The sequence below is a fragment of the Sebastes umbrosus genome, chromosome 23, assembly GCF_015220745.1.
Source record: "Sebastes umbrosus isolate fSebUmb1 chromosome 23, fSebUmb1.pri, whole genome shotgun sequence".
NCBI classification, from domain to species: Eukaryota; Metazoa; Chordata; class Actinopteri; order Perciformes; family Sebastidae; genus Sebastes; species Sebastes umbrosus.
The window spans coordinates 709,650-734,302 of NC_051291.1; the positions used below are offsets into that span (position 1 = coordinate 709,650).

At 44.7% G+C, this 24,653-nt stretch overlaps 1 protein-coding gene across 3 annotated transcripts in view; it reads right to left on the bottom strand.

Annotated features, from left to right (window-relative positions):
• Positions 1–1,482: 1,482 nt before the first annotated feature.
• The window catches only part of LOC119482684 (protein bicaudal D homolog 1-like), a 38,954-nt gene continuing 15,783 nt past the window's right edge, over positions 1,483–24,653 (bottom strand). Inside the window, exons 4-13 of one of the 3 annotated variants that reach the window (XM_037760477.1) lie at positions 23,533–23,837; positions 23,135–23,309; positions 19,837–20,337; positions 19,572–19,750; positions 18,820–19,210; positions 18,520–18,714; positions 16,852–17,003; positions 15,746–15,956; positions 4,397–4,480; positions 1,483–3,036 (exon numbers count right to left, since the gene is read on the bottom strand). In XM_037760477.1, the coding sequence (XP_037616405.1) occupies positions 4,427–4,480; positions 15,746–15,956; positions 16,852–17,003; positions 18,520–18,714; positions 18,820–19,210; positions 19,572–19,750; positions 19,837–20,337; positions 23,135–23,309; positions 23,533–23,837 (2,163 nt within the window). In that variant the 3' untranslated portion in view covers positions 1,483–3,036; positions 4,397–4,426. Of the gene's footprint in view, positions 3,040–4,396; positions 4,481–12,244; positions 15,957–16,851; positions 17,004–18,519; positions 18,715–18,819; positions 19,211–19,571; positions 19,751–19,836; positions 20,338–23,134; positions 23,310–23,532; positions 23,838–24,653 lie in introns of those variants that run through there. The other 2 variants (XM_037760476.1, XM_037760475.1) reach the window with 2 other exon arrangements.

The window sequence follows — 24,653 nt, forward strand, 5'->3', positions numbered from 1 at the left end:
CATGGTGGTGTAGGAATGGAGAGATCTCAGCTTTAAATCATCCGTCAGTACCAACCATGTCATGTCAGCTTGTCAGGAAGGATGTTAAATAACGCTCCAAAGTTATGCTAAATTTTGGCGAGGAAAAACTGTCATGTCCATTTTCAAAGGGGTCCCTTGACCTCTGACCTCCAGATCAGTGAATGTAAATGGGTTCTATGGGTACCCACGAGTCTCCCCTTTACAGACATGCCCACTTTATGATCATCACATGCAGTACAAATGTGTTATTGTCTCCTATTCTAAAATGGTGTATTTTGAATATTTCTGCATAGTGGGGTCCCTAAACAGTGTTGGGTTCCATAAATTGGGTCTCACTGTAAAGCTGAGACTCTGGTGGATCCAATGAGCCCAACTGTATTCATGTGTGATGATGTTAGTCCCCATAGGAGACATTTCATTGACCTCACTGTATAAAATGACCTGTGGTGACCTCTAGGATAATCACAGCCTCATGAAACTTTACAGCCACAAACTAGAGACCTAGAGCATTCAGAGGATGGATGGATCAAACTAGAGACCTAGAGCATTCAGAGGATGGATGGATCAGACTAGAGACCTAGAGCATTCAGAGGATGGATGGATCAGACTAGAGACCTAGAGCATTCAGAGGATGGATGGATCAGACTAGAGACCTAGAGCATTCAGAGGATGGATGGATCAAACTAGAGGCCTAGAGCATTCAGAGGATGGATGGATCAAACTAGAGACCTAGAGCATTCAGAGGATGGATGGATCAAACTAGAGACCTAGAGCATTCAGAGGATGGATGGATCAAACTAGAGACCTAGAGCATTCAGAGGATGGATGGATCAGACTAGAGACCTAGAGCATTCAGAGGATGGATGGATCAAACTAGAGGCCTAGAGCATTCAGAGGATGGATGGATCAAACTAGAGACCTAGAGCATTCAGAGGATGGATGGATCAAACTAGAGACCTAGAGCATTCAGAGGATGGATGGATCAAACTAGAGACCTAGAGCATTCAGAGGATGGATGGATCAAACTAGAGACCTAGAGCATTCAGAGGATGGATGGATCAGACTAGAGACCTAGAGCATTCAGAGGATGGATGGATCAAACTAGAGGCCTAGAGCATTCAGAGGATGAATGGATCAAACTAGAGACCTAGAGCATTCAGAGGATGGATGGATCAAACTAGAGACCTAGAGCATTCAGAGGATGGATGGATCAAACTAGAGACCTAGAGCATTCAGAGGATGGATGGATCAAACTAGAGACCTAGAGCATTCAGAGGATGGATGGATCAGACTAGAGACCTAGAGCATTCAGAGGATGGATGGATCAGACTAGAGACCTAGAGCATTCAGAGGATGGATGGATTTATGTTTGAGTATTAAGATCAGATCCTGATGGGCAGGTTGGCACCTTGAGGCGTGGCAGCCCTTGAGCGCTTTGAGGTAGAAAAGAAAAAGCAAACGTGAGTATGAGTAGTTTATTTCTGATTTGAACGGGAGGCTTTTAGGAGGAAAATGTCTGAAACAAACATATTACAACAATATTGCTCATTAATACTGATTAATCTCTTTCTTCACAGGTCCATTTTGTTTCAAGTAAATAACAGTAACATCCAGATAGTTCATTGAAATCATGGAAATGATAAAACTTCACAGAATTCAGGGTGTAAAATCCTCCATCTGTACCCTCGGAGACTTAATGCACGTAAACTTGCAGGATGTGACTCCTTTATTTTTTTATTTTTGCACAGTGTGGTAAAGCATCATCATCAGCTTTATGCCAGAGTCTGATCAGAACTTAGATTTCTAAGTCGAGAAAAGTTCAATCCCAGCAAACGTGTGACGTCAGGAAGACGTTCAGATCGTGTCTGTTTAACGTCCGTCAGTCCAGACCCACTTTTGGACGTCTGGTGGACATGCAAGTTGGGTTCAATATTTGAACGTCTGGTTTGGGGTCTTTTTGGACGTCTGGTGGACGTGCAACTCAGGTTGACATCAATAGTTGGACGTTTAAAAAAGACGTCGCAAAAAACTTTCATTCTGGCTCCTCAGCGGACGTCTTCGGACGTCGACAGAGATGTTAAATTGACATCTTTTGGACGTGTCTTTGCTCAGTGGGATGATGCAGTCGCTAGTTGTTTTCCAACATTATTTTCCTCCCCGGACTTCAGCTCATATCCAGTTAGCTCCTGTTGGCTTCAGCGTTTGGCAGTTGTGTCAAGTGCTGCAGGTGAATCAGCATTTGTGGATTGATAACAAAGTGTGGAAGAGCACAGACTGTTACCACTCTGTCTGAAGTTACACTGGGCACGTTGAATACCGTCAGCTCTTTGCAGCTTTTGATACGATGCTAACAGGTTTTTGGAATGCGTTGCTTCAGTTTGTGCTTATCCTACAGGGTAATGAAGAGGCAGACTTATGTGTAGGAATAACACATGTAAAAGCAGGGAAAAACATGAAAAACGCAGTGTAGTGCTTTACATACGGGTTAAAAAGAAGCAGCCATTTCTGAAGCATCAGAACCTCTACAGCTGCACATGCTCTATGAAATGCAGACCAGCGTTAACATACCGTTTGTGAAACACAGAAATGTTTTTGGTGACACACACAATAACCACTGTGGGTGACACAAAAGAGGATTTGATTAATTAATTTGATTTGGATTATTCAAAAACACCCAAAATGACAGGATGAATATGTGGATAAATAGGTATACTGCAGTTCTGGCAATGGATGTGTTTCATGTGTTTCATGTGTTTCATGTGTCTCTACTGGCAGCATCACTTCTGCTTCCTCCAAAGCAATGTAAGTGTGAGCCAGGCACTCCACTGTAGAGGCATTGTGGGGGCGGGGGGACAGATTGTTGGACGGGTCTTCTGGGTCAACAGTGTCGCAGGTCAGGGGTCAGGTGTTGTGTTCTACAGAGATGGAGGACCCAGAGGGGACTGAGGAAGCCTGACAGGAGGCACTCATGGTAGGCAGACCGAGGGCCAGTGATCCACGAGGGTCGACACACTGCTGCTGAGAACAAGAGAGCCAGGAGTAGAGATCACGGTCCAGCCCTGTGGTTTTACATAGACCATAATGCCTAGCAGCCGCCTGTCGAGCAGCAAGCGTCTCCAGATAACTGCTGTTATGATTTGATGTCATATAAAAATAAAATAAATTGAATTTAAAACACACACGCATTAGTATTTTGTGTCCAATTATCATATGCAGGAACATGCAACACGTTCTCATCCTCAACTCAGTTCAATTTATTTTTATAAAGCGTCAAATCATAACAGAAGATATTTCAAGATGCTTTTTATATAGAGCAGAGGCCTGGACTACGAAGCAGGATTTGGCGTTAGCGAGGTAACTTCAGGGTTAACCCTTCAGGGTTTTCCGTTCTACGGAGGTGGATCACTTCTTACCGGGATAGATCACCGTGGTAACTGATGCTGAACAGCTAACCTGCTCCGGAGGTCCTGCGTTTGTTCAACACGTTCTCATCCCAACTCGTCACATACTGACGCTCTGTCAGACCCCTCGGCGTCACTTTCTGGTGCAAAAGTTTGTGAATTAAACAAATACACTTAGTTAAGTTTAGGGGGAAAAAGAAACAACATGGTTGGGCTTAAAACGACTACGTTTGTACAGTGAAAATGTGACTTGACGTTGTGAACACGGGACACGAATGATCAGCTTATTGTAACGTGAAATTGAATCGTAACGCACGGTCACCACACCACTTTCCCTGAGCCTTTACTGTCGCCGCGGATGGGTTTACGTTAGGGATGTCACGAGAACCGATACTTCGGTACCAAGTCGATGCCCAAATTCTAAAAACGTGACGGTACTCTTTTTCTACAGTACCGACGGTACCGTACGATGCCTGTAATGGTCATTGGTAGCGATGTGACGGTGAGGAAAATGTCCCACCGGTTAATAAACTTGTGAAAGGCCATATGCTTCTGTTTTTAGTAATGTTCAAATGTTTTTAATAAAAGAGTGTGTGTTGAATTACAGTACAGGGGATTTATTGTTGTTGTTTTTTACTGTGGTTTCGAATTGGGTATCGAGAATCGTGGAAATTCACTGGTATTGGTATCGACTACTAGATTTCTGGTATCGTGACATCCCTAGTTTACGTTGTAGTTAATGGAAAGCCCGGTGCGTCTCGTACCGACGCTAAAGGGTGCCTCTGTATAGCGGTATCAGACACCGAGGGGCACTGGCCAAGCATCGGGATTAAATGAGTTGGGAGTGAGAACGGAGTTCGGAGATCTCCAAAGTCAGTGGGACTCCTCCTCTGGGAATCGTTAATTTCCGTCCCATAACTTGAGATATTTCCCTGTCTCTAGAGTCTGCTGTGTGACTGTGATGTTGCTTTTACCTGTGGAAGGAGCTGAGGAGGCTCGAACCCTCAGCTGCGGGGAGGGTACGAGGAACGGCACTGTGGCAGAAGGCTACTGACGATCTGCAAGAAACTGATACCGTTAGACAGACACACAGCACAGATACAGGTACACGCTAAATACTTCAGATACTAAAGGCTTGTCCTAATGGGGAAAAAAAAATCAAGGACTCAACACTTACCCACACATCAGTAAGGCTAAAGGGTAACTTTGGTATTTGTATTGTTTTTGTGTCCAAGTGGTCACAGATAAAGAGTCTTTTCTAGTTTATTTTGGGAAAACAAACAAACGCATTTCAGCTTTAAGCCGTCATCAGCGTGATCACTCAGGACGTAATGCCAGTTTTAAATAGATAGCACAGACGCCAATCAGGAAAGGGGACTACATGATTACATGATAGGAATCATCTGTGGACGCACCGCCAGGACACATCCGCTCACAACTACAGAGGCGTGGCCAAAACAGTCAGAAACAAAGAAACAACCAGCCATACAATTTCAAGATCTGAACCTGTCAGCGGCAAAAACAAGAACTTTTAGTGGACGTAAACTGACGGTGAGGAATTTCCCCCGAGCGATCACATCACAGTCCGTTTAGCGGTTGCAGCATTCTCACTCAATACTGGACCAACTTAAAAAATAGTTGTCCCCGTTAGTCACTTAGACACAAAACATGAAAATAAGGTTGGAAAATACTGAAGTCACCCTTTAAAGTTGGATTTAATATTTTGATGGAAAGTCATATTGAGTTATTTTTCTATTTTTTGAGAGTTTTGTTCTGTTGATGGGGTATAGTGGTATTGGTAAATATACTCTATGAACTTAAACTCATAACTATACAAATGGATATAATGGAAATAAATATTCCTAATGGCAGAGAGTGATGATCAACCACCCAATCACAAAATATGACACACAAATGTATAGATATTTACTGTATATATTAACATAACACTGTACAGTTAAAGCTTTAAAATACTTGGTATGTACACGTGCATATAAAATGGTCAGAAAGCAAACAGGCATCGGACACATTTATGACATTTAACAGTCTGGATGTTTGACCAGCAGGGCGTCGGCTCAGACGAGCCGTGTGCTACCTCTCTGAGCTGTGATTCGGCGTCGTGTGATGCGGCCGGTATTGCAAAGTGATGCGGCGACAGGAGACTGGAGTTTTTTTTGCTAGACAGACATTTCTTTGAAAGTGATTTGATTTTAAATGCAGGGGGGTTTGTGCCACAAAGCCACTTTATCTGGCTAAGCAGGGTTAGACTGAAGACCAAGAAAGAGACACAAGGCAAGAAGGAAGAGGACTCTGTAATGTTAGCCCTGCACAGGAACCCAAACCTGGTTTATTATCCTCAGGTAGGCGGGGCTCTTCATCGTTGGTCCATTCATGTCATCATGGACGTATTTAACCAGCCTGTTCTCACTCCCGAGTCATCATCAAATACAGCAGCCGTAACTACGTGGCCATTCAGTAGTTATGGCAGGACTAAAGGAGGAAGTCAGGTGAGGTAGTATAACGAGCGATGAAGTCCACACAGAGAGGAGGTCGGGGTGGATGGATGCGTCAAAGAACACAGGACTTTCACCCAGGAGACCGCTGTTTGTGTGATGTCTGAAACAACATTTAAGTTAGCCTACTTAACTTAGGGTGCTTTCACATCAGGGGACCCGGGATACGAGTACACTTGTCCCAAAAGTCCAGTTTGATTGATTAGTGTGAACGCTCCGTACCGTACTCGGGCACGGTTCGTCGATCCGTGCCCGAGTCGACTTGAAAAGATGGTCTGCAGTACGGATCATGTGTACTTGGGTACGGTTCGCATCAGATGTGAAAGCCAACCGTACCGAAACACGGAAGTGGACCGCTATTAAACGCGACTAACGTTAGCAGATGTTTGTTTGTTATTTTAATTAGCTGATTTAATGGTCTGTCTGTGAAGAACGAGAGACGCTCAGCGGGCAGAGTTTTCACATCTAACTCGGTGAAATCAGAGTTTATTTCAACCAAACCAGAGGTGGTGATTGTTGGAGAGACTAACGACGACGGTGTTGGTGAGGTTTATTTAGTTTCTGTCCAGTTTGAATGAAGTGTTTTACGATGCTCCGCCACTAGAACAGCTGATCTTCATTATTATATTAAAACTTCTCCATTTGGAGTCAATATTATACAATTTAGTTGTTGTTGTTTATTGATGTTCTACTCTGCACAACGGTAGAATGAGATGATGCACAATGGTAGAATGAGATGATGCACAACGGTAGAATGAGATGATGCACAGGGTAGAATGAGATGATGCACAATGGTAGAATGAGATGATGCACAACGGTAGAATGAGATGATGCACAGGGTAGAATGAGATGATGCACAATGGTAGAATGAGATGATGCACAACGGTAGAATGAGATGATGCACAGGGTAGAATGAGATGATGCACAATGGTAGAATGAGATGATGCACAACGGTAGAATGAGATGACGCTCAGGGTAAACGTCATGGCCGAAGGCTCCACTGTGGTCTCGTAGCCTCCTGTAGTGGATATCAGGAGTATTTTAGAGCTAGATTCACTTTCAAGAGGTAGAAAACCCATCTGGCACACTCCTGGTTTATCCAAGTGTGCCAAATGGAGAGTCCTCCTGGTCCTATCCTGACTAAACCTTTGTAGAATCTATGTGCTTTGTGTTATTTATATCTGCTTTGGCTCAGTTGTAGTCGAGGAGTTGCTGAATGACCTCAGTGGATAACATCATTGCTATAATGGTTTTATCCACTGTCTGATCTAGAAAACATTTTAGACGAGGATAAAAATGTAAATCTTTCCTTTGGTTCATCAGTTTACTCAGACAGAGTAACAGTCACAGTGTTACACAACGTTTACTTTTGGTTTCACACGGGACGTGAACAGCGGCCTCCTGGGTGAAAGTCCTCCCATCCGTCCTTAGTTGACGTTCTCGCATGTTAAACTCATTATTATACCACGTAACTGTACGTAACGGTCGCTCGATACACTACGTCAGCTGCTCTGACCGAATCTAAAAACATTAAATTAAATTTGGTTTGCAGAAGCATAAAATGCCAACGCTTTGTCCTGGATGACTCGGCTGAGTGTAGCTGCCTTTTAAAAGTCCTAGCCTATAGCTCTTTCAAGACATTTATCTGTCATGGTCTCGAACTAAGGGAAGAGGAATACGCCATATGTACGCCGTTAAAGTCGAACCCAATCATGAGAGCATTTCTCTCCGAAGACCAGCTCTGTTGCTTTAAGAAATGTCTGTATGGGACTCCTTCCATTGGACTGTGATTACGTCAGTGTCTGCAGGAACACCCAATAAGTGGGCTATTTGCTTCAAAGCAACAATGGAACATTTTGGGAAAACAACTGTGATTTTAATGCTGTCACAGATACAATATTGTAGGGAAAGTATGTCAATATCAGACTGAACAAATACCTTTAACACTAATATTTCTCTCCAGCCCCACTTTACATTTATTCAACGTTTATACGCCGCATCATTCACTCAGACTGGCAACGCTGTCGACTTTAACATGCGTCTGTTGCATGAACTCTTTTCCTTTGGTTCCCCTCCGAGAGAAATCCCTCTGAGATTACTCTGAAACAGTATACGACTGGTATTCCAGGAGGTGTATCATGGGGCAGATAACAACATTTGACAGGTTGTCTCTCATTGGTTCAACTTTCACTTGATTGAAATTTAGCATAATTTGGTATGTTGGCGGAGAACAGGGAGATGTGTGTGTGTGTGTGTGTGTGTGTGTGTGTGTGTGTGTGTGTGTTAAGACAGAGCAAGGGTATCACAGAGAGGAGATCACAACTGGTTTCCGGCTTTTATCTCAACCGAAATACAGGTTACACCCCCACAAGATGCTAATATTCCTTCTACTTGAGTCCACTTTTGATTCACCTCAGCTTTGCCTCAAACTTATAAAATCTTGGATGTCCATTTGAGGAGTAAGTTGTTGACTAGCTGACACAATGACAGCAGATTCCACCAGTTCCACGTGTCTGAAGCTGTGTTATTAGTGGTCGTTAGGGGACCGTACTGGTGGTTTAGCCCATTTTTAAAACAACATTACTGCTGACAGTTCTCTAAATCTCTCTGTGGTGTTTTAGATTTGTGAATGTTTTTCCTACTTCCCAAGCGGCCACTATTTTTCATGACACTACTGCGTTCAAATCAACTTGACGTGCTTTGCATCACCACAAAGCAACAGTGCAACTAAGAACGCTGACATGACGCTCTGCATCGATATCTCCTGGAGCGTACCAGATAGAACGTTTCAGTCGCTGAGCAGCTCATAATGTTGGAGATGGGGAGAATGTTAAAATATGAATTCACCACATTGCACTCTTAGCGGGGCAGTTAAGCACAATAAATGTGCATTTTGCAATAAAAGCAACACAATTTGGCCTAGATGTAGGTTTATGAAAAGATATAGATATCGGGGCGCTGCAAAAAATACTATTCCTAGTTGTTACAGAAAACTGATTTTATGAGTTTTGATGATTTCCAAGGTGTGCTCAAGCTGATCAGATCCGATGTCAGAAGATCACAGACATGGTTTTTTTACCCTCTTTATTTTTTAAGGGTGCTTTTTAAAAACTTTTCATCTGAGAAAAATGTGAAAACCGAATAAAAGGAGAATGGTGCCATGGTTTATATTGAGTATAGGGCTGTCAAAGTTAACATGATGATAACGCGTTAACATAAATTTGCTTTAACGCCACTAATTTATTTAACGAATTAACGCAACTTGTGATTTTTAGGTTGTAGTGGGCTCAATTTTAAAGCTAGAAGATTCTGGTATCAAATAACGCTCCGAACTTACACAAAATCTTTGGCGAGGAAAAACTGTCATGTCCATGTTCAAAGGGGTCCCTTGACCTCTGACCTCCAGATCAGTGAATGTAAATGGGTTCTATGGGTACCCACGAGTCTCCCCTTTACAGACATGCCCACTTTATGATAATCACATGCAGTTTGGGGCAAGTCATAGTCAAGTCAGCACACTGACACACTGACAGCTGTTGTTGCCTGTTGGGCTGCAGTTTGCCATGTTATGATTGGAGCATATTGTTTTATGCTAAATGCAGTACCTGTGAGGGTTTCTGGATCAATATCTGTCATTGATTTGTGTTGTTCATTGATTTACAATAATATATATATACATATATTTGCATAAAGCAGCATATTTGTCCACTCCCATGTTAATAAGAGGATTAAATACTTGACTAATCTCCCTTTAAGGTTCATTTTGAACAGATAAAAAAAAGTGTGATTAATTGCAATTAACTATGGACAATCATGTGATTAACCGTGATTAAATATTTGAATCGATTGACGGCCCTGACTATAAAAGAGGAGTTCACCTGCCTGACAGTTTCTCCCAGCTGATAGGCAGCTAACAATATTTCCTAACAGCAAATGGGTTTTTATTTTTAACATTTTCCCAAAACAAAACAAAAAATGTATGAGCTACTCAGTGACTGAAATGCTATAACCATTATACGTAGTAAATACGTAGTTTACGTAGTAACTGCATAAATATTGTCATACTATGTGAAATAAATGAAAGCCAGTAGCCGAGAGGAAGGAAAAACTGAAACCATTCTTTAGAGAATGATCAGCAATGTGATCCGTGCTGAAATTGTTCAAATATAATAAAACACTGGAAGTAATGTACATTTCCTACTAACTATCTGATTCATATTACACATCGAGGTCAGGCTGGAGCATCCAGTCCAACGCTCTAAAAACACACTTCTAAAGTTGTACAATGTACCGTTAAGCAATCACTGACCAAGCAGTAAAGATAGCAAACAAGAAATGTACAGAGGACTCCTCCTCAAATTACATTTTGCTCATTAAAACAATCTGACTGCAGACGTAGAGCGTTAATGGTTTGAGGTAGAAAAAAAAATATAGGCGAGATGTGGGCCTATTGTGTCAAATTATCAATCAGAAATCTGGAAATTAAAGGTGCCTGTCAAATGAGTTGTTGCCCCATGTTGCATATTAAAAAAAAAACATGTGTTGTAGGCAAGAGTCCATTTACAGTGTTAGACAAGAGTCAACAGACAGCTGTGACAGTATATGAAATAATAATGATCATAGATCTGGAAAGAAAAGCGACGATTAAAAGTTCCAACGATACAAACGGGGGGGAAACAGGAAGGTGTACAGAGGAGTTGAATATTTACTGACATTAACTGTCAGTAACTGACAGTATTATCTGACTTTGCGGAGTCATTATCCAACCCCACTGAAAGCAATCCAAGCCCAAAGAAACAAAGAAATACACACAGAAACCAGCATTTTAAGGCTGAGGTACGAAAAGGAGTGGAAATGGAAAATAAAAGGAAGCACATCGTTGTTTCCAGACAGGCATTTGTTAGTTATTATAGGCTACACTGTGTAAGTGCTGTATAATGGGGTTTTCTTTTGTAAGGCACACAGGGAATACGGTATCATGTGTGCTGCACTAATATATCTCACATACATGTAGGATGTTCGCCAACAGTTAAAAAGAACATCAAAAAACAAAAACAACTTGTAAGAGATGAGTTTGCTGCAGGTTACGGAGCCCCCCTAGACCACCTAGACCTCCTAGACCTCCTAGGAGAATTTCTTATTATCTCGTTCCCTGGAGTTAGTAACTCAGAGTTACTTCATAGAGCATTTCTTCCAATCATTCCTGACAGTCCACACATTGCTGATGTACGGAGCCCCCCTAGATGATGTACTTCGGTAAAGTGTGAAAGATATTGACAGATTCAAACTTCCTGGATCAATAACTCATAACAGAAACGTTGTTATTACACCAACGAGGGTTCTTTGTAACCGTAGTGAGGTAGACAACGAGCTACAACCTCATTTATATCAACGCATAACACATAACGTTGGTCTGTATGTGCAGCCGGCGGTGAGACGAGCTTTCAGGGACCGTCTACAAAGTGCACCGCGGAAAAGAGATAAATATTCAATAACGTCAGTAGTATGCAGTGTAGTACCACCAAAATGACTTCACACATCAGTGGTCTCTTCCTGGTTATACTTATTAAACTAATTAAGACATTTTGATGGTACTACACTTTATAAAAGTGAAGTTATTGAATATTTTTCTCATTACAAATTCACTAGAAATTATGCAAAAGCATATTTTTCCAAACTAAATGTTGTAGTACAACTATGAGGAGATCGTTGATGTGTGAAGTAGTTTTGGTGGTACTACACTGCATACTACTGAAGTTATTGAATATGTTTCTCTTTTCCGCGTTGCACTTTGTAGACGGTCCCTGACGTCTCACCGCCGGCTGCACATAGAGACCGACGTTAAAATATGCTTTTGCATAATTTTGGTGAATTTTTAATGGGAAAAATATTCAATAACTTCACTTGTATAAAGTGTAGTACCATCAAAATGTCTTAATTAGTTTAATAAGTATAATCAGGAAGAGATCATTGATGTGTGAAGTGATTTTGGTGGTATTACACTGTGTAATACTGAAGTTATTGAATATGTTTCTCTTTTCGGCGTTGCACTTTGTAGACGGTCCCTGACAGCTCGTCTCACAGCCGGCTGCACATAGAGACCAACGTTATGTGTTATGCTTTGATATAAATGAGGTTGTAGCTCATTGTCTACCTCACTACGGTTACAAAGAGCCCTCGTTGGTGTTTTAACAACGTTTCTGTTATGAGTTATTGATCTAGGAAGTTTGAATCTGTCAATATCTTTCACACTTTACCGAAGTACATCATCTAGGGGGCTCCGTACATCAGCAGTGTGTGGACAGTCAGGAATGATTGGAAGAAGTGCTCCATGAAGTAACTCTGAGTTACTAACTCCAGGGAACGAGATAATACAAGTTTTTCCTAGGGGTCTAGGGGTCTAAGGGGTCTAGGTGGTCTAGGTGGTCTAGGGGGGCTCCGTAGCAGGTCAAACGGGAAGATCGACATCAACTGTGAATGCAGTACAGAGTCCAGTACACTACAGGCCCGGTACAGATGTATTAGTGACTATAGCGTGCCAGCTATAACCACATAAACAAAACGGTTCCTGGAAGGTGTGTTTGATGGACCTTCTCTGTATCGGTCGGACTGTACGGGCAGCAGACAGAAACCATCACGCCAGCCTTCTAATTCTCAAAGATAGCAGGAGCTTGTGACAGCTACTGTAACTCCCACTTTGGCAGAAAGAACTACAAAAACAAAAGGTGTCGTGGCGAAATGGCTGCAAAGCTGCAAAGCTGCCTTCACCGGCGGTTGCATCTGAGTTAAATCCAATATTTACTCTGATTCAGCAAATTAAAAGCAGTCATAACGTGCATGGATCTGATCCATGCACAAACCCCAGAGCTATCTCTCAGTACTGGACACCCAGATGAAACGGATATCAATCTTCTCGTGTGATTCGGTAAGATGTAAAACAAGCACATATATATCTCTTAGACTCTCTTACTCCTTTAACTTCACTCTGACTTTCAGTCTAATTTTGGGAGATCTGTTCTCATGATGTGAAACAGTCTCTCTGGTTTGGTTGTATGAGGCGTGTCACGTTCCCTGAGTTTGGTGCAGTGCTGTGAACAAGACTAACACAACCTGAATACATTCATTCTGTGTCACCGATGAACCTCCGCGGCTGGCCACTAGAGGGGGGGCTACATTGTGAGTTTACCAGTTTAGCTCTGAAGTCGGCCATGATGGTGAGTCAGAATAGTCTTGAATCACTTCCTCTTCCTGTCACTGTGTGGATGTAAAGATACCAGTCATGTGGTCATGTCTGTAGTATAATCTTTAAACTATCAAAACTACCAGTGTCCCTATGTAGTGATCATCTTTAGTGAGCAGACAGAAAGCTTCTTTAGACAGCAGTCTGGTTTAAAGAGAACCTTTTATGCTTTTTCCCCTTTCCTTTAGTGTGATATATTGTTGTTTTTGTGCATGTAAAGGGTCTGCAAAGTTACGTTAAGAAACACTCAACTGCATGGGACATGTTGCAGCACTTTGACTTGTTGAGGACTGCCTCTTAAATTGTTTTTTTGGGGACTTTAATAGCAGTGTTTTTTAATAGTTGACATATTTAAAGTAAGTTCAAATAAGAAATGAGGAGAAGGAAACTTCAGACTATTGAGACTCATCCCAGATCTGACTCCAAGTCATGTTGCTTCCTCGTCCAATGACTATGATATTCAGTCATGTGCCATGTTTGAGTGCTCTTTCTTCCTCCTTCTCTTAAGTTCTTGCCTGCACCTCTATCAGATCAGTCTTTTATACGGGATGGGGGGGGAGGAAGTCTACAGCGTAAGAGCATCCAAACGTGAACATGCATAGCTGAGTACATGGCTGTATCAGAAGGTTGAGCTGATTGTGGCAGCAACCCTGGACAGGAGATGAAGAATACTCTGATGGATTGCTTGCGGAAAGCGGTGCCCATAGTGACAGAAAATATACTGTGCGTACCAATGACGAGTCCACCACGTCTTGTGGTGTCTTAATGGTACAACTGTGAGCGTGTGAGAGAGATTACAGAGTGAGATCAAAGCTGAAACACTAAAGCAGTCGGAACGCTTCAAACAAAGTTCTTGTTGGACGGCCAAACGACCTCTCAAGCACCGTCCCCTCACGATCTAACGGTGGACTTCAGGGGACCGTGTCCAACAAGTTTCCTAACTTTTCAAAAACGACAATCCAAAAAGCGTGCCGACTTGGCCGCGGCCATCGGCCAGGTGTGCATAGGTGTAAAAAAAAGCTTTTTTTTTTATTCTTCACGCAGCTACTACTGCCACCAAGTGCAATACCACAAATGCCTTTGAGGACAGATCATCGTGTCCCGCTCTCCAGGACAACGGACCTTTGAGTGTGGCCATCTGAACTGTTCGGACGACACCGTCATACTGAACCTTTAGGCACCTTTAAGTACCTCATGAACAAAGGAGAATGCTTGCACTGAAAGACATGTGGTTTACAGTGTTTGTGTATACAGACTCACTACAGAGTGGATATTATATTGAATATAGAGGACGGTATTTGAATGTGTCGTGGCCCTCATTCCAAGCTATGAAAGTGTCCACCAAATGTCCAGGTCGGTGTCTGAACGTGTGTTTTAATCACTTCATGCATGTGTGGTCTCAACCTGAAGAACCTAAACGCTAAAAACTCTCATTAAAAAGTCTCTATTAATGTCCTCCTGTGGACCAATCAGCAGTCTCAGAATAGAAGGAAGGTTGGAGGCCGCTTGTGCTCCTTAATGTCAAATCCCTGAGCAAAGTCACTGAACATTCAGAATCCATTGGCCAAAGCTTAGGCACAGGAAAACAGGAAACCACTCTGTCCTCCTCTCTGTGAGCCCCACCACTCTCTCAGGTGACAAAAGAGAAGGATGCTGGGAGTTGCAGTTTCAATATCAATAAGGAGCCTGGTGGAAAAGCCTTCAAAGAGGCTTCTAGTAAAGGGTTTCTAGTAAGGGGGTCAGTGGCGAGGCCGGTAAGAACTGTAGTATCTGGGGTAGAGGGGCGTGTAGCTGGTGGAGTGGCTGTAGGGGGCGGAGGAGCCAGAGGTGAGGTAGGAGCTAGAGGGGGTGAAAGCAGGAGAGGAGCTGTAGTAGGCTGACGAATAGCTGGAGGAGGGAGAAGGGGAGTGGGAGGAGGAGTAAGGGGACGGTGAGGGAGGAGAGTAGAGGACAGAAGAGCGCGTCAGGCTTGACAAGGGCCGAGTTCGGGGCGAGGGGCTCCATGTGGAGCGCCTGAGCCCCAGAATAGAGGACCTGTAGGGGGAGGAGGGGGCGGATCCTGGATGAGTGGGCCTGGTGGTGGCGGTGGCGGTGGCGGTGGCGGTGGCGGCGGCGGTGGATGGGGGAGAGGTATGAGAGTCTGGGGTGAAGTGCCTGGAGAGGCCCGAGCTACGAGGCAGAGTCGGGGTGATGTTGACACTGAAACTGTGCGAGTCGACCACAAACGTCCGCATGCCCAGGGTCCACTGAGAGTGAGCCAGCTTCAGAGGGGTTGAGGGCGGCGAGGAGGGGGCCTCCAGACACGGGGGGCGCTCTGGCGCCGGAGGGCCAGCGGCCAACGAGGCAACCGCTGGAGACGACGGACTGCGAGTGGGTATGTGTGACGTAGGGGAGGCGAGAGCTGAGGCCAGAGCTGCGCTGACCGCAGACGGGCTAAGCGCAACGGTGGGATCATCAGGAAGAAATGACGTAGGACTAAAAAGGCCAGAAAGGGGGAGGCTGACAGGGGCCAAAGCTGAAGTGGAGCCTTGGGATAGATTGGAGGCCGAAGCCAAGGCCGGGGGACTTACTTTGGGGGTGCTGGTCCTCACGCGATGCAGCCTGTCCCCACGGGTGCGGTGAGTCTGCTCTTGATCGAAAGCCAAATCCTCCAGGCGCTGGGTGAGGGCCAGTTTCTGCTGGATGGCCATCCGCAGGAGGGAGTTCAGAGTCTTCTTCTCGTCTTCGGCCGCAGACAGCTGCCTCTGCATCTCGTCCAGCTGGGTCACGTACTCGTCACACCTGAAGAGGGCGAGGTCCAGCAGGTTGGAAAGGGTTAAAAGAAGGAGCTGATTGAAGTGTGGAAATGACCACAAAGCAAAGTGAAAGAAGAGGCCATGAAGTGGGAAACACACTTCATGAACATCCACACAAGAGTGGAATCAATCTTCTCATCTTAATAATCTTGTTTCCAAAAATGTCAACCTATTTCTTTGAAGGACGGGCCATTATTATTATTATTATTATTATTATTATTATTATAATTAAGGTTTTTATATCATTCTGTAGCTAGTGGTGTATACTATGTATGTTTTAGCGTCCAAATGCTATTTTCCTTTCAAGCCCTTCTGAAAACGTATTACCTTTTCTCGTAAAGTTATGACTTTATTCATGAAATATTACGACTTTTTTCTCATAAAGTTATGACTTTATTATCATAATATTACGACTTTATTCTTTAAATCTCTGATGTTTTTCCCCTCAGTGTGGCCCTAATACTGCGTAGTACATTGTCTCTTTGGCCCTCACTGCATTAGACTTATATACTATATACTGAGACTATAAACTGTGTTACCTTCATCACAATGATCACATGTTTTGCAGCTCCAGACAGATATTTTTAGCCTAAAATGTCTCTTTTGATAGTAAAGGTTGCTGACCCCTGGTTTAGTCGTTGTATAACGTTACATAGAGTAACTTAGATGGCGGTATAGGCACGCTCACAGTTCGGAGAAGCGGACAGACGTGCCGGCACAGAAGCTAAGCGATGTACTGCTGCAGACGCCACGTTAGTTCAGATCCGAAAGTCATAGAATAACACGAGCGCCGCTCTGCACTGCGCTCATACAGCGGTTACAGCCGATGACGCTGATACAGCACCCTACCTCTGGTTCACTGTTTCTGATTCGTCTCTTACCTGGTGGCAAACATGGCGCGCAAAGAAGAGAAAGTGGCAGCATCCTCCTTCAGGGCCTTCAGCTCGTTCCTCAGCTTCATCATGGTGTCAGTCACCATGGACTTCTCCGAATCATACTTACTCTTCAGGTTGGCCAGAGCCCCCTCTGCTGTCTGGGTGAACACACACACACACACACACACACACACACATACAGTACATACACAGATCATAAATCATCCTGTTTTTCATTTCACTTTCCCAGTTTCGACTTCCCACTATCCCCTGTAACCATATGAAGACTCCACGGTGTAAATCTACTGCTATAAAACCACAAAGACTCTCACTTGGCTTGAATGTGCCACGCCCAGATAGAAACAGTGCAGTCGGTGTTTACCGCAACAGCTCTCTCAAGTGAGTCTCTGCACTCTGCACACAGGAAGTGACTCATAAAACCTGCACAGGCTGAATCATTGAGGCAGAGTGATCATTTACATTCTCTCAGTACATCATGCTAGCCGTGTCCTCTGCATTGTATCAGTGATGCACACATTCCTCGGGGAGAAGTCACATAAAACAGGCAATATAAACTAATAGCAATGTGGGGGGGGAGGTTTGAGAAAGCCAAGTGAGTCCTTCAATCAACCATATTGGTTGATGTCTTTCAGGGTAGGCCAGTAAACAGACTATAAACTTCTGCATTCATTTCCTAAAGGCATTGTTAAACCCAGCCCTGGTGGCTATTTCAGTATTAGGAGTATTTGGTTAATTTCATATCTGGTCGCAAAATAAAATGAGGATCTGTCAACCGTTTACATGTTCTTAGCTATCGCTTTAATCCATATTTGTTGGCGTTTCATTAATTTAGCCTTTGTATTCCTTTCGTGAACATCGGCCATTGATGAATAGTTTCCACCCTTGTCTGTCTCGGGCCATCTTCTCCAGCTGTTTCCACGTCAGTCCCTTCTTTTTTGAACTCTTGGTCCATGCTCTTTCTCCAGGTGTTTCTGGGTCTTCCTCTCCCCCCGTTAGCCTTGCGGGTTCCATGTCAGTGCCTGCTCGGTTGCTGACGTTTTTGCTTCTTGGAGCGTCTCCAATCCAGGTCTGCTTTCTCCTTTTCAGCTCCTGCTGTCTCTTGTCTGGTGCGTTCCCGCAGGTTGATGTTGCTGACGCTGTTTGGCCAGTAGATCCCGAGGATGCGTCCGGTTTTGATTGCACCCTCTGACTCGCGCCTCCTTGGTCAGTGTTTCAAGATGGGTCGGGTGGGTTGCAGACAACGCTGCAGACCCCCGGCGTCTTTTACGTGAGAGGGCGCAGTGAGCACTTTGTCAACGGTGCGGCGAGGTCCGGGTGGGGAGCGCTGTATAGCTGCGGACGCGAGCCACCTTCGCCCGAGCCTCTCTAAGCCAACCTAGAGCCGGTCGCGGCGCACCGCCTCGTATGCAGGACTCCCCAGCCTGCCGTGTGTCGCTCACACCCTCCAGCTGGCTGTTAACGAGGGTCTTTAGGCACAGAGAAGTACTCGTATCGGTACTCGGTATCGACGAGTACCCAAATGTAAGTGTAGGTACTCGGTCTGAAAAAAAGTGGTATTGGTGCATCCCTAAAGCAGTACTGTTTTTACATAGTCCAAAATATGATACTAGTCTGTCAGCTACACTCATAATATGTACACATCACATGTCTCACCTGTTTGTTAGCCCTGAGTACCAGTCTGAGGGTGGCTATCTGCTCTCTCTTGGTGCTGAGCAGAGATTTAAGCTTCAGGATCTCCTCCAAGCAGCTCTCCTTGTCCTTGTCCAGCAGAGGGGCCAGTTCCCTGGCTGCGGCTCTCTGTCTGGACAGCTGCAGAGACCTGTCTACTGCCCGCTGGAGGTGCTTCACCTGGGGGAGGCGAGGAGAGAGGAGCTGAGGACAAGAGGATACAAGGAGAGAAAAGAAAGGAGGGAAGGGCATTCCACTGACAGCATCGTGAGAACGCTGTTCTACCTGGTCTCTGATGATGGCGTTGAGGTTGTAGATATTCATGGGCTCCCTGCGCAGCTCACCAGCTGGCTCCAGGGCAGGCGATGACGATGACGACGATGACGAAGAGGCACTGATGCTGGGCGAGCGGGTCGGAGGTGTGCAGGGCGGCAGGCTCTGCTCAGATGGAACCTGGAGGCCCTCCTTGTCCCCCTCCTTCTCCTCTCTCCCTCCCTCCCCAGATAAGGGCTCCTTGGATGGAGACTGCGAGGGGCTCCGCGACTCCGCGGGAGTTAAGGTTGTCGAAGCGACAGCGGCCAGCCGCCTGGCGAGGCGCGGTGTGAGGAGAACTTTGCTGTTGTCAGAAGACATGGCTTTAAGACAGGCACTGAGGCCCCGGAGCCCTCTGCCTTGTCTAGAAGAAAAACAGAGTGATAGAACCTTTATGATGTCGGTGGATATCTGCAGCAGATATTCTTACAAGATGCAGTCTGTTTGTGGGTTCATGCATGTGAAATCACAGACTGGGAATCAAGGTGTAGTGAAATGCATGTGGAAAAGTAAAAAGTAAAGATAGAAAGAAAATATAAAGGATGAAAATTCAGAGATTGAAAATGATAAATATACTGCAAACTGGTTTTGGGTTGAATTTAGATCTCAAAGGTGCATTTATTTCTCAAGTGGCCCTCCCTCTAATGCAGGCTCCACAAATTGGGCCTCATTCTCCGTAACTTTGAGCAATCTTGCCGTGTCCAATAATAAAACAGCGGTGAGACCTGTAGTAGTCCAGCATGACGCGGTTGGGTGTCTCATTGTTGCACAGACAGACGTGGTGGTAGAGCTGGGCGAGCTCCTCGCTCAGCGTCACCAACTCATCCTGCGCTGTGTTCAACACGCCTTGGCTCTCACTGGCTGCTGACTGAGCTGCCTGCAACTCCGACTCCAGGCTGGAAATCTGAGAAAAGAGGAGAGGACAGTCATTCACCTTTGTAACCATCTGTCATTCTATTGGAGCAGACACGGTCAGCGTGACACGGTTACCTTCTCCCGTCCCTCCCGGCAGCTCTTCTCCAGCGAGGCGAGTTGCCTCTCCAGCTTCTGGAGCTGAACGCTTCGCCGTGGCTTCTCCTCCGCCGCTCCCTCGACACACTGAGACAGTCTGTCACGGAGGGCTTTCACCTCCGCCTTGAGCTCCACCACCTCCGTCACAGCCACACGGTACTTGCACTGCAGGATCTCCAGACCTGGCGTCTGGTATGAAAATACCTGACATTTGCTCATCGTCTCAGGTCCTCCTTCCTCTTCAGCCTCCTCCTCATCTCTGTCCAGCTCCATCAGGACCTCGGCGTTGAGCTGAGAGGTGGCGCCGGTGTGGGCTTCCGGGTTGAGGTGGGCCCTTCGATGTAGCCGGCGGAGGGCAGTGACTCTCTGGCTGAGGCGGATGGCCTTCTCATGCTGCTCGTTCAGGGCCCCCTGGGTGTGTTGGAGCTGAATGCGGGACTCCTGCAGGCTGGTCATCAGTGATACTTTCTCACGTTCGACCTGGAGGGGCAGCAGCAGGATTAGGGAGAAGCACAGAAGAAGTTTTCAAACCTTTTTCTACAGGCTCATACCATTCAACACGTCAAATAATACACGGCCTGGGATATTTAAAGCGTCACCACACGGTTTGAGTATCCTGCAACCCGTCGGTTGCATCGGAAAGTAAAACAGTTTTCATTATTTATTAATACACATTCATCATATTTAGCATGGTGCTTATTATCTTTTAATGAATTTTTAAATCTTGTGTAGTGTGCATTATTATTAGTTTAATTTATTAGGACTAGTAGTAGTCCTTTATCAAAAATAAGTTTATTCAAGTGTGCTTTTAGTATACTTCTTTTAAACTTTAAATAAAAGTATATTTTGTATGTACTTATCAGAGATATACTTAACAAAAGAGTACTTAAGTAAACTTGGCTCATACTGACAAGTGTACTTGGCTTATAGGACTACTTGTACTAAATCTTTTGATCAAGATGTACTTAAGAAAAGTATAATGACGTACTCTTACCTTAGAGGCCTACAGAAAGGAATACTGGGCTTGTCGTTGTGCTTACTATTTGATAGAGTCACCTATTAAAGTGTGTGAGAGTTTTGAAAAAGGATGTTTTGATATGAATTTACTTCAGTTCATCAGGAACTTTCTAAATTTTTGAAATTATACGTTCACGATAATAATATAATAATAATAATAAGACGAGTCTAAAGACACTGTGTGTGCAACTCGAGTATAGGTATACTTTCAGTATGAAAACTATTAAACTATTGTTTACTGAGAATACACTTTAAAGTGTACTTTCATAAACATAGTGGGCTACAAGAAAGAAACTAGTAAACTATCAGTATACTTATAGTGTAATTGCAGTGCAAAATAAAACTTAAGTGTAAACTAGTTGTGAACTCAAAGTTTACTGTTCTTATACTTAAAAGTGGGTCAATTTAGTCCCAAGAAGTTTAAGTAGTACACTTGCAAGTATACTACTAGTACAGTGATATTAGTATACTTACTACATAAAGTATACTTGGGAAATTTATACTTGAACTTTACTTAAGTATACTTCATGAAATAAACTACTTTTTCGTAAGTATGTTTGCAATTATCTGAGTTCATAATTTGAGCACCTTCACACAGTTACATGCAAACACAGACTTTAGCACCAACTAGTCAGGGTTTCTACTAGTCCACCCCTTCAGTTCAGACAGAATACCAAGGGTTTGAAGCACTTCATTGCAGTCAACACAAAAAAAGAGAGCGCTGTTCTGCGTTGGCACGGTAAAGAGTTGGATGTGGCTCTCACCACCTTTAGAAACCGGAGCTCCTCCACAGCCAGACACTGTCTCACATCTTTAAAGTGCATTACAACACTAAGATATATGGCACTCTCGCTCTTTCTCATTAAAGTTCAAGTTCCGTCGGGTGGAAAGAAACTGTAGCACAAAAGTGGATTCATTAACATTTTAAAAGAGCAGCCTAGACGACAGCAGCAGCAGCAGCAGCAGCAGCAGCAGCAGCAGCAGCAGCGATGAAACCCACCCATCTACTGGAGAGTGGTCGATAGTGTAGTGTGTCAGCTGAGATATAAATAAGCTCTTCCTGCAGCTCAGCCTATCAGCAGGGAGCAGGGATGGATGGGATTACACCTACAGGAACTGAAGCAGATGCACACACACACACACACACACACACACGGATGAATGTATACACACATAATATCCAGCTAGGTGGTGACCTGAGCATAATCTGATGCACTAAGTCATTTGGTTTTGGGATCGTATGAGAGAAAGACGTTATAGGAAAGGAAACAAGAATGAAGGTGAGGCTGTGTGTGAGAGGAGACGAAGGGTTTCACGCAGAGGGGATACTGTATGTCAGCATGGTCTACAGTAAATTATTCAAAAGCCTGAGTCGCCTGCTGGATGATGAACCCAGCAGACACTGAGAATAAAGAATAACCAAACTGTGTCACTAATATGGTATGATTGTTTGAACACTGGATGCCAGACATTTACAGGAATAGTTCAACATTTTAGGAAAATGCTTATTTTCCTGTTTGGGAACCTCAGAATTGCGTCTCGGCTCTTTGCAGATGATGTGGTTCTGTTGGCTTCATCAGACCGTGACCTTCAGCACGCACTGGGGCGGTTTGCAGCCGAGTGTGAAGCGGTTGGGATGAGAGTCAGAACCTACAAGTCTGATGGTATGTGTCCACAGGATCCGTACTTTCCACGCTTCCCATTCATTGTCTATGTAAGCAGCCATGCAGCAATGCATTCTGATAGCGTGGCGGCACGATTCGAGAAACGGAGCGCCTCCGGAAACTCAGGTTTGAAAGCCGGGAGCAGCAGCCCACGGAGGGAAAGCGTTCGTCCAATCAGGAGCCTAGTGCCTCGTTTCTAGTGGCAGCCTACCAAGCGTCCGATGCTGGGAAGCGGCGCGTGCTCTCGTGATAAAAATCGGTGAGCTTTAGAGGTAGACAGAACCAGGCTAGCTGTTTACCCTGCTTCCAGTCTCTCTGAAATCAAGCGTTGCATGTCCCAGAATTGTCTTCAGCGAAATGAAAATAAATCAGAAATAATTGTATTTGGTCCTCCAAAGTCCATCCCCACTCTAGAGAAGACGTCTCGGCCCCTTGTCTACAAATATGGACCCGGCAGCTTGGAACCTGGGCGGAGTCTTAGACGGTGTCGGAGTCATTCATTCATGCTTCCTCCATCTGAGGAGCATCTCTTAAATCATCTCTTTCCTCTCTCTCATATATATATATATACATGCTTGATCAGAGAGCAGACTCACCGTCATCAGCTGCTGCTTGAGCTTCTGGATCTCCGTCAGGTTCAACTCGTTGAAGAGGTCCGACGTCACCGCCCCCTCAGCTCTCCGACCAGGGCCTCGGCACTCTCCATTAGCTCTGGGCGCCGACCCTGCAGCCGTCCCCGCCCCGGTCCCACCCTGGAGGTGGCCGTTACACCTGACAGATCAGAGTAGAGTAACATCTTTAAAATCCAGGAGATACACTTTGGCAGTTTAGGACATTATCCATGCAGCTATTACTATTCCTCCAAAACATATTTGGCAAAGTGAATCAGTAGGATATCATGTATTTGTAGGAGACAGGGTTGACTCTCTTGCGATCACTAACAATGTAATATTACATTTTCTTTACACACAAGTTTTGAGTGTGCGATATCCACCTTGTTGGCTCTTCTGCGTTTGGTGAGAGCAGAGTAGTTGGGGTGGCGTTGCCGCTGGGGGGGGCGGAGGTGAATGTCAGGTGGGCACTGCCGGTGAAGGCCACATCACACATGCTGAGGTGGTGGACCAGCTCCCTGCGCAGGTGGTTCTTCTGCTCACGCTCGCTCTTCAGAGACTCCAGCGCCTCCTCCAGCTGGGCGTCCGAGATGTCCTTCAAACGCAGCGCGTCCTGTAGCTGGCTGTTGAGGAGCTCCGTCTCCTCCTCCAGGACCTTGATCTCGTGCTTCAGGCCTTCATACTCCACCTGAACCAGGGGCGGAGCAACAGATGGATTAATGGGATGAAATCAAGAGATTGGGTCGCCAACTGTATCGCTGATATGAAGTAATCTATATTTAAAGCTTTAAAAGGGGACATATCAGCTCATTTCCAGGTTCATACTTGTATTTTGGGTTTCTAGAACATGTTTACATGCTTTAATGTTCAAAAACACATTATCTTTCTCATCCTGTCTGTCTGAATATACCTGTATTTACCCTCTGTCTGGAACACTACGTAAAGCGGCATATTTTCACACCAAACTCGGTGAAATCAGAGTTTATTTCAACCAAACCAGAGTTGGTGATTGTTGGAGAGACTAACGACGACGGTGTTGGTGAGGTTTATTTAGTTTCTGTCCAGTTCGAATGACGTGTTTTACGATGCTCCGCCACTAGAACAGCCGATCTCAACATAAACAAACACACGTGGGTGATGACGCAAGAGTACCCGGGTACGGAACAACTTTATCGGCATGGTACGAATCAATCGTACCTAATGTGAAAACGCTCTAAGAGAAAAAGCCCAGTCTGCTCTGATTGGCTCGCTGTGGGCGGTATATGCTAATGAGCCTGCATGTGATATAGGAAGGGGAGCCAGACCTGATTGGCTTGATGATAGATTTCATGATAGGTCCCCTTTAAAGTGGATACGTGGGTCGTATCAGAGGTGCCCTGTTGAGCTGTCTTGTAAATAAACAAAGTCGTGTTTATGTCATTGATGAGTTTTATTGCTGATTCTTTTAATACTTTAAACTGACCAGAGTTTACATCCATGTTTTCTAACTTGGAGTCATCTTTCT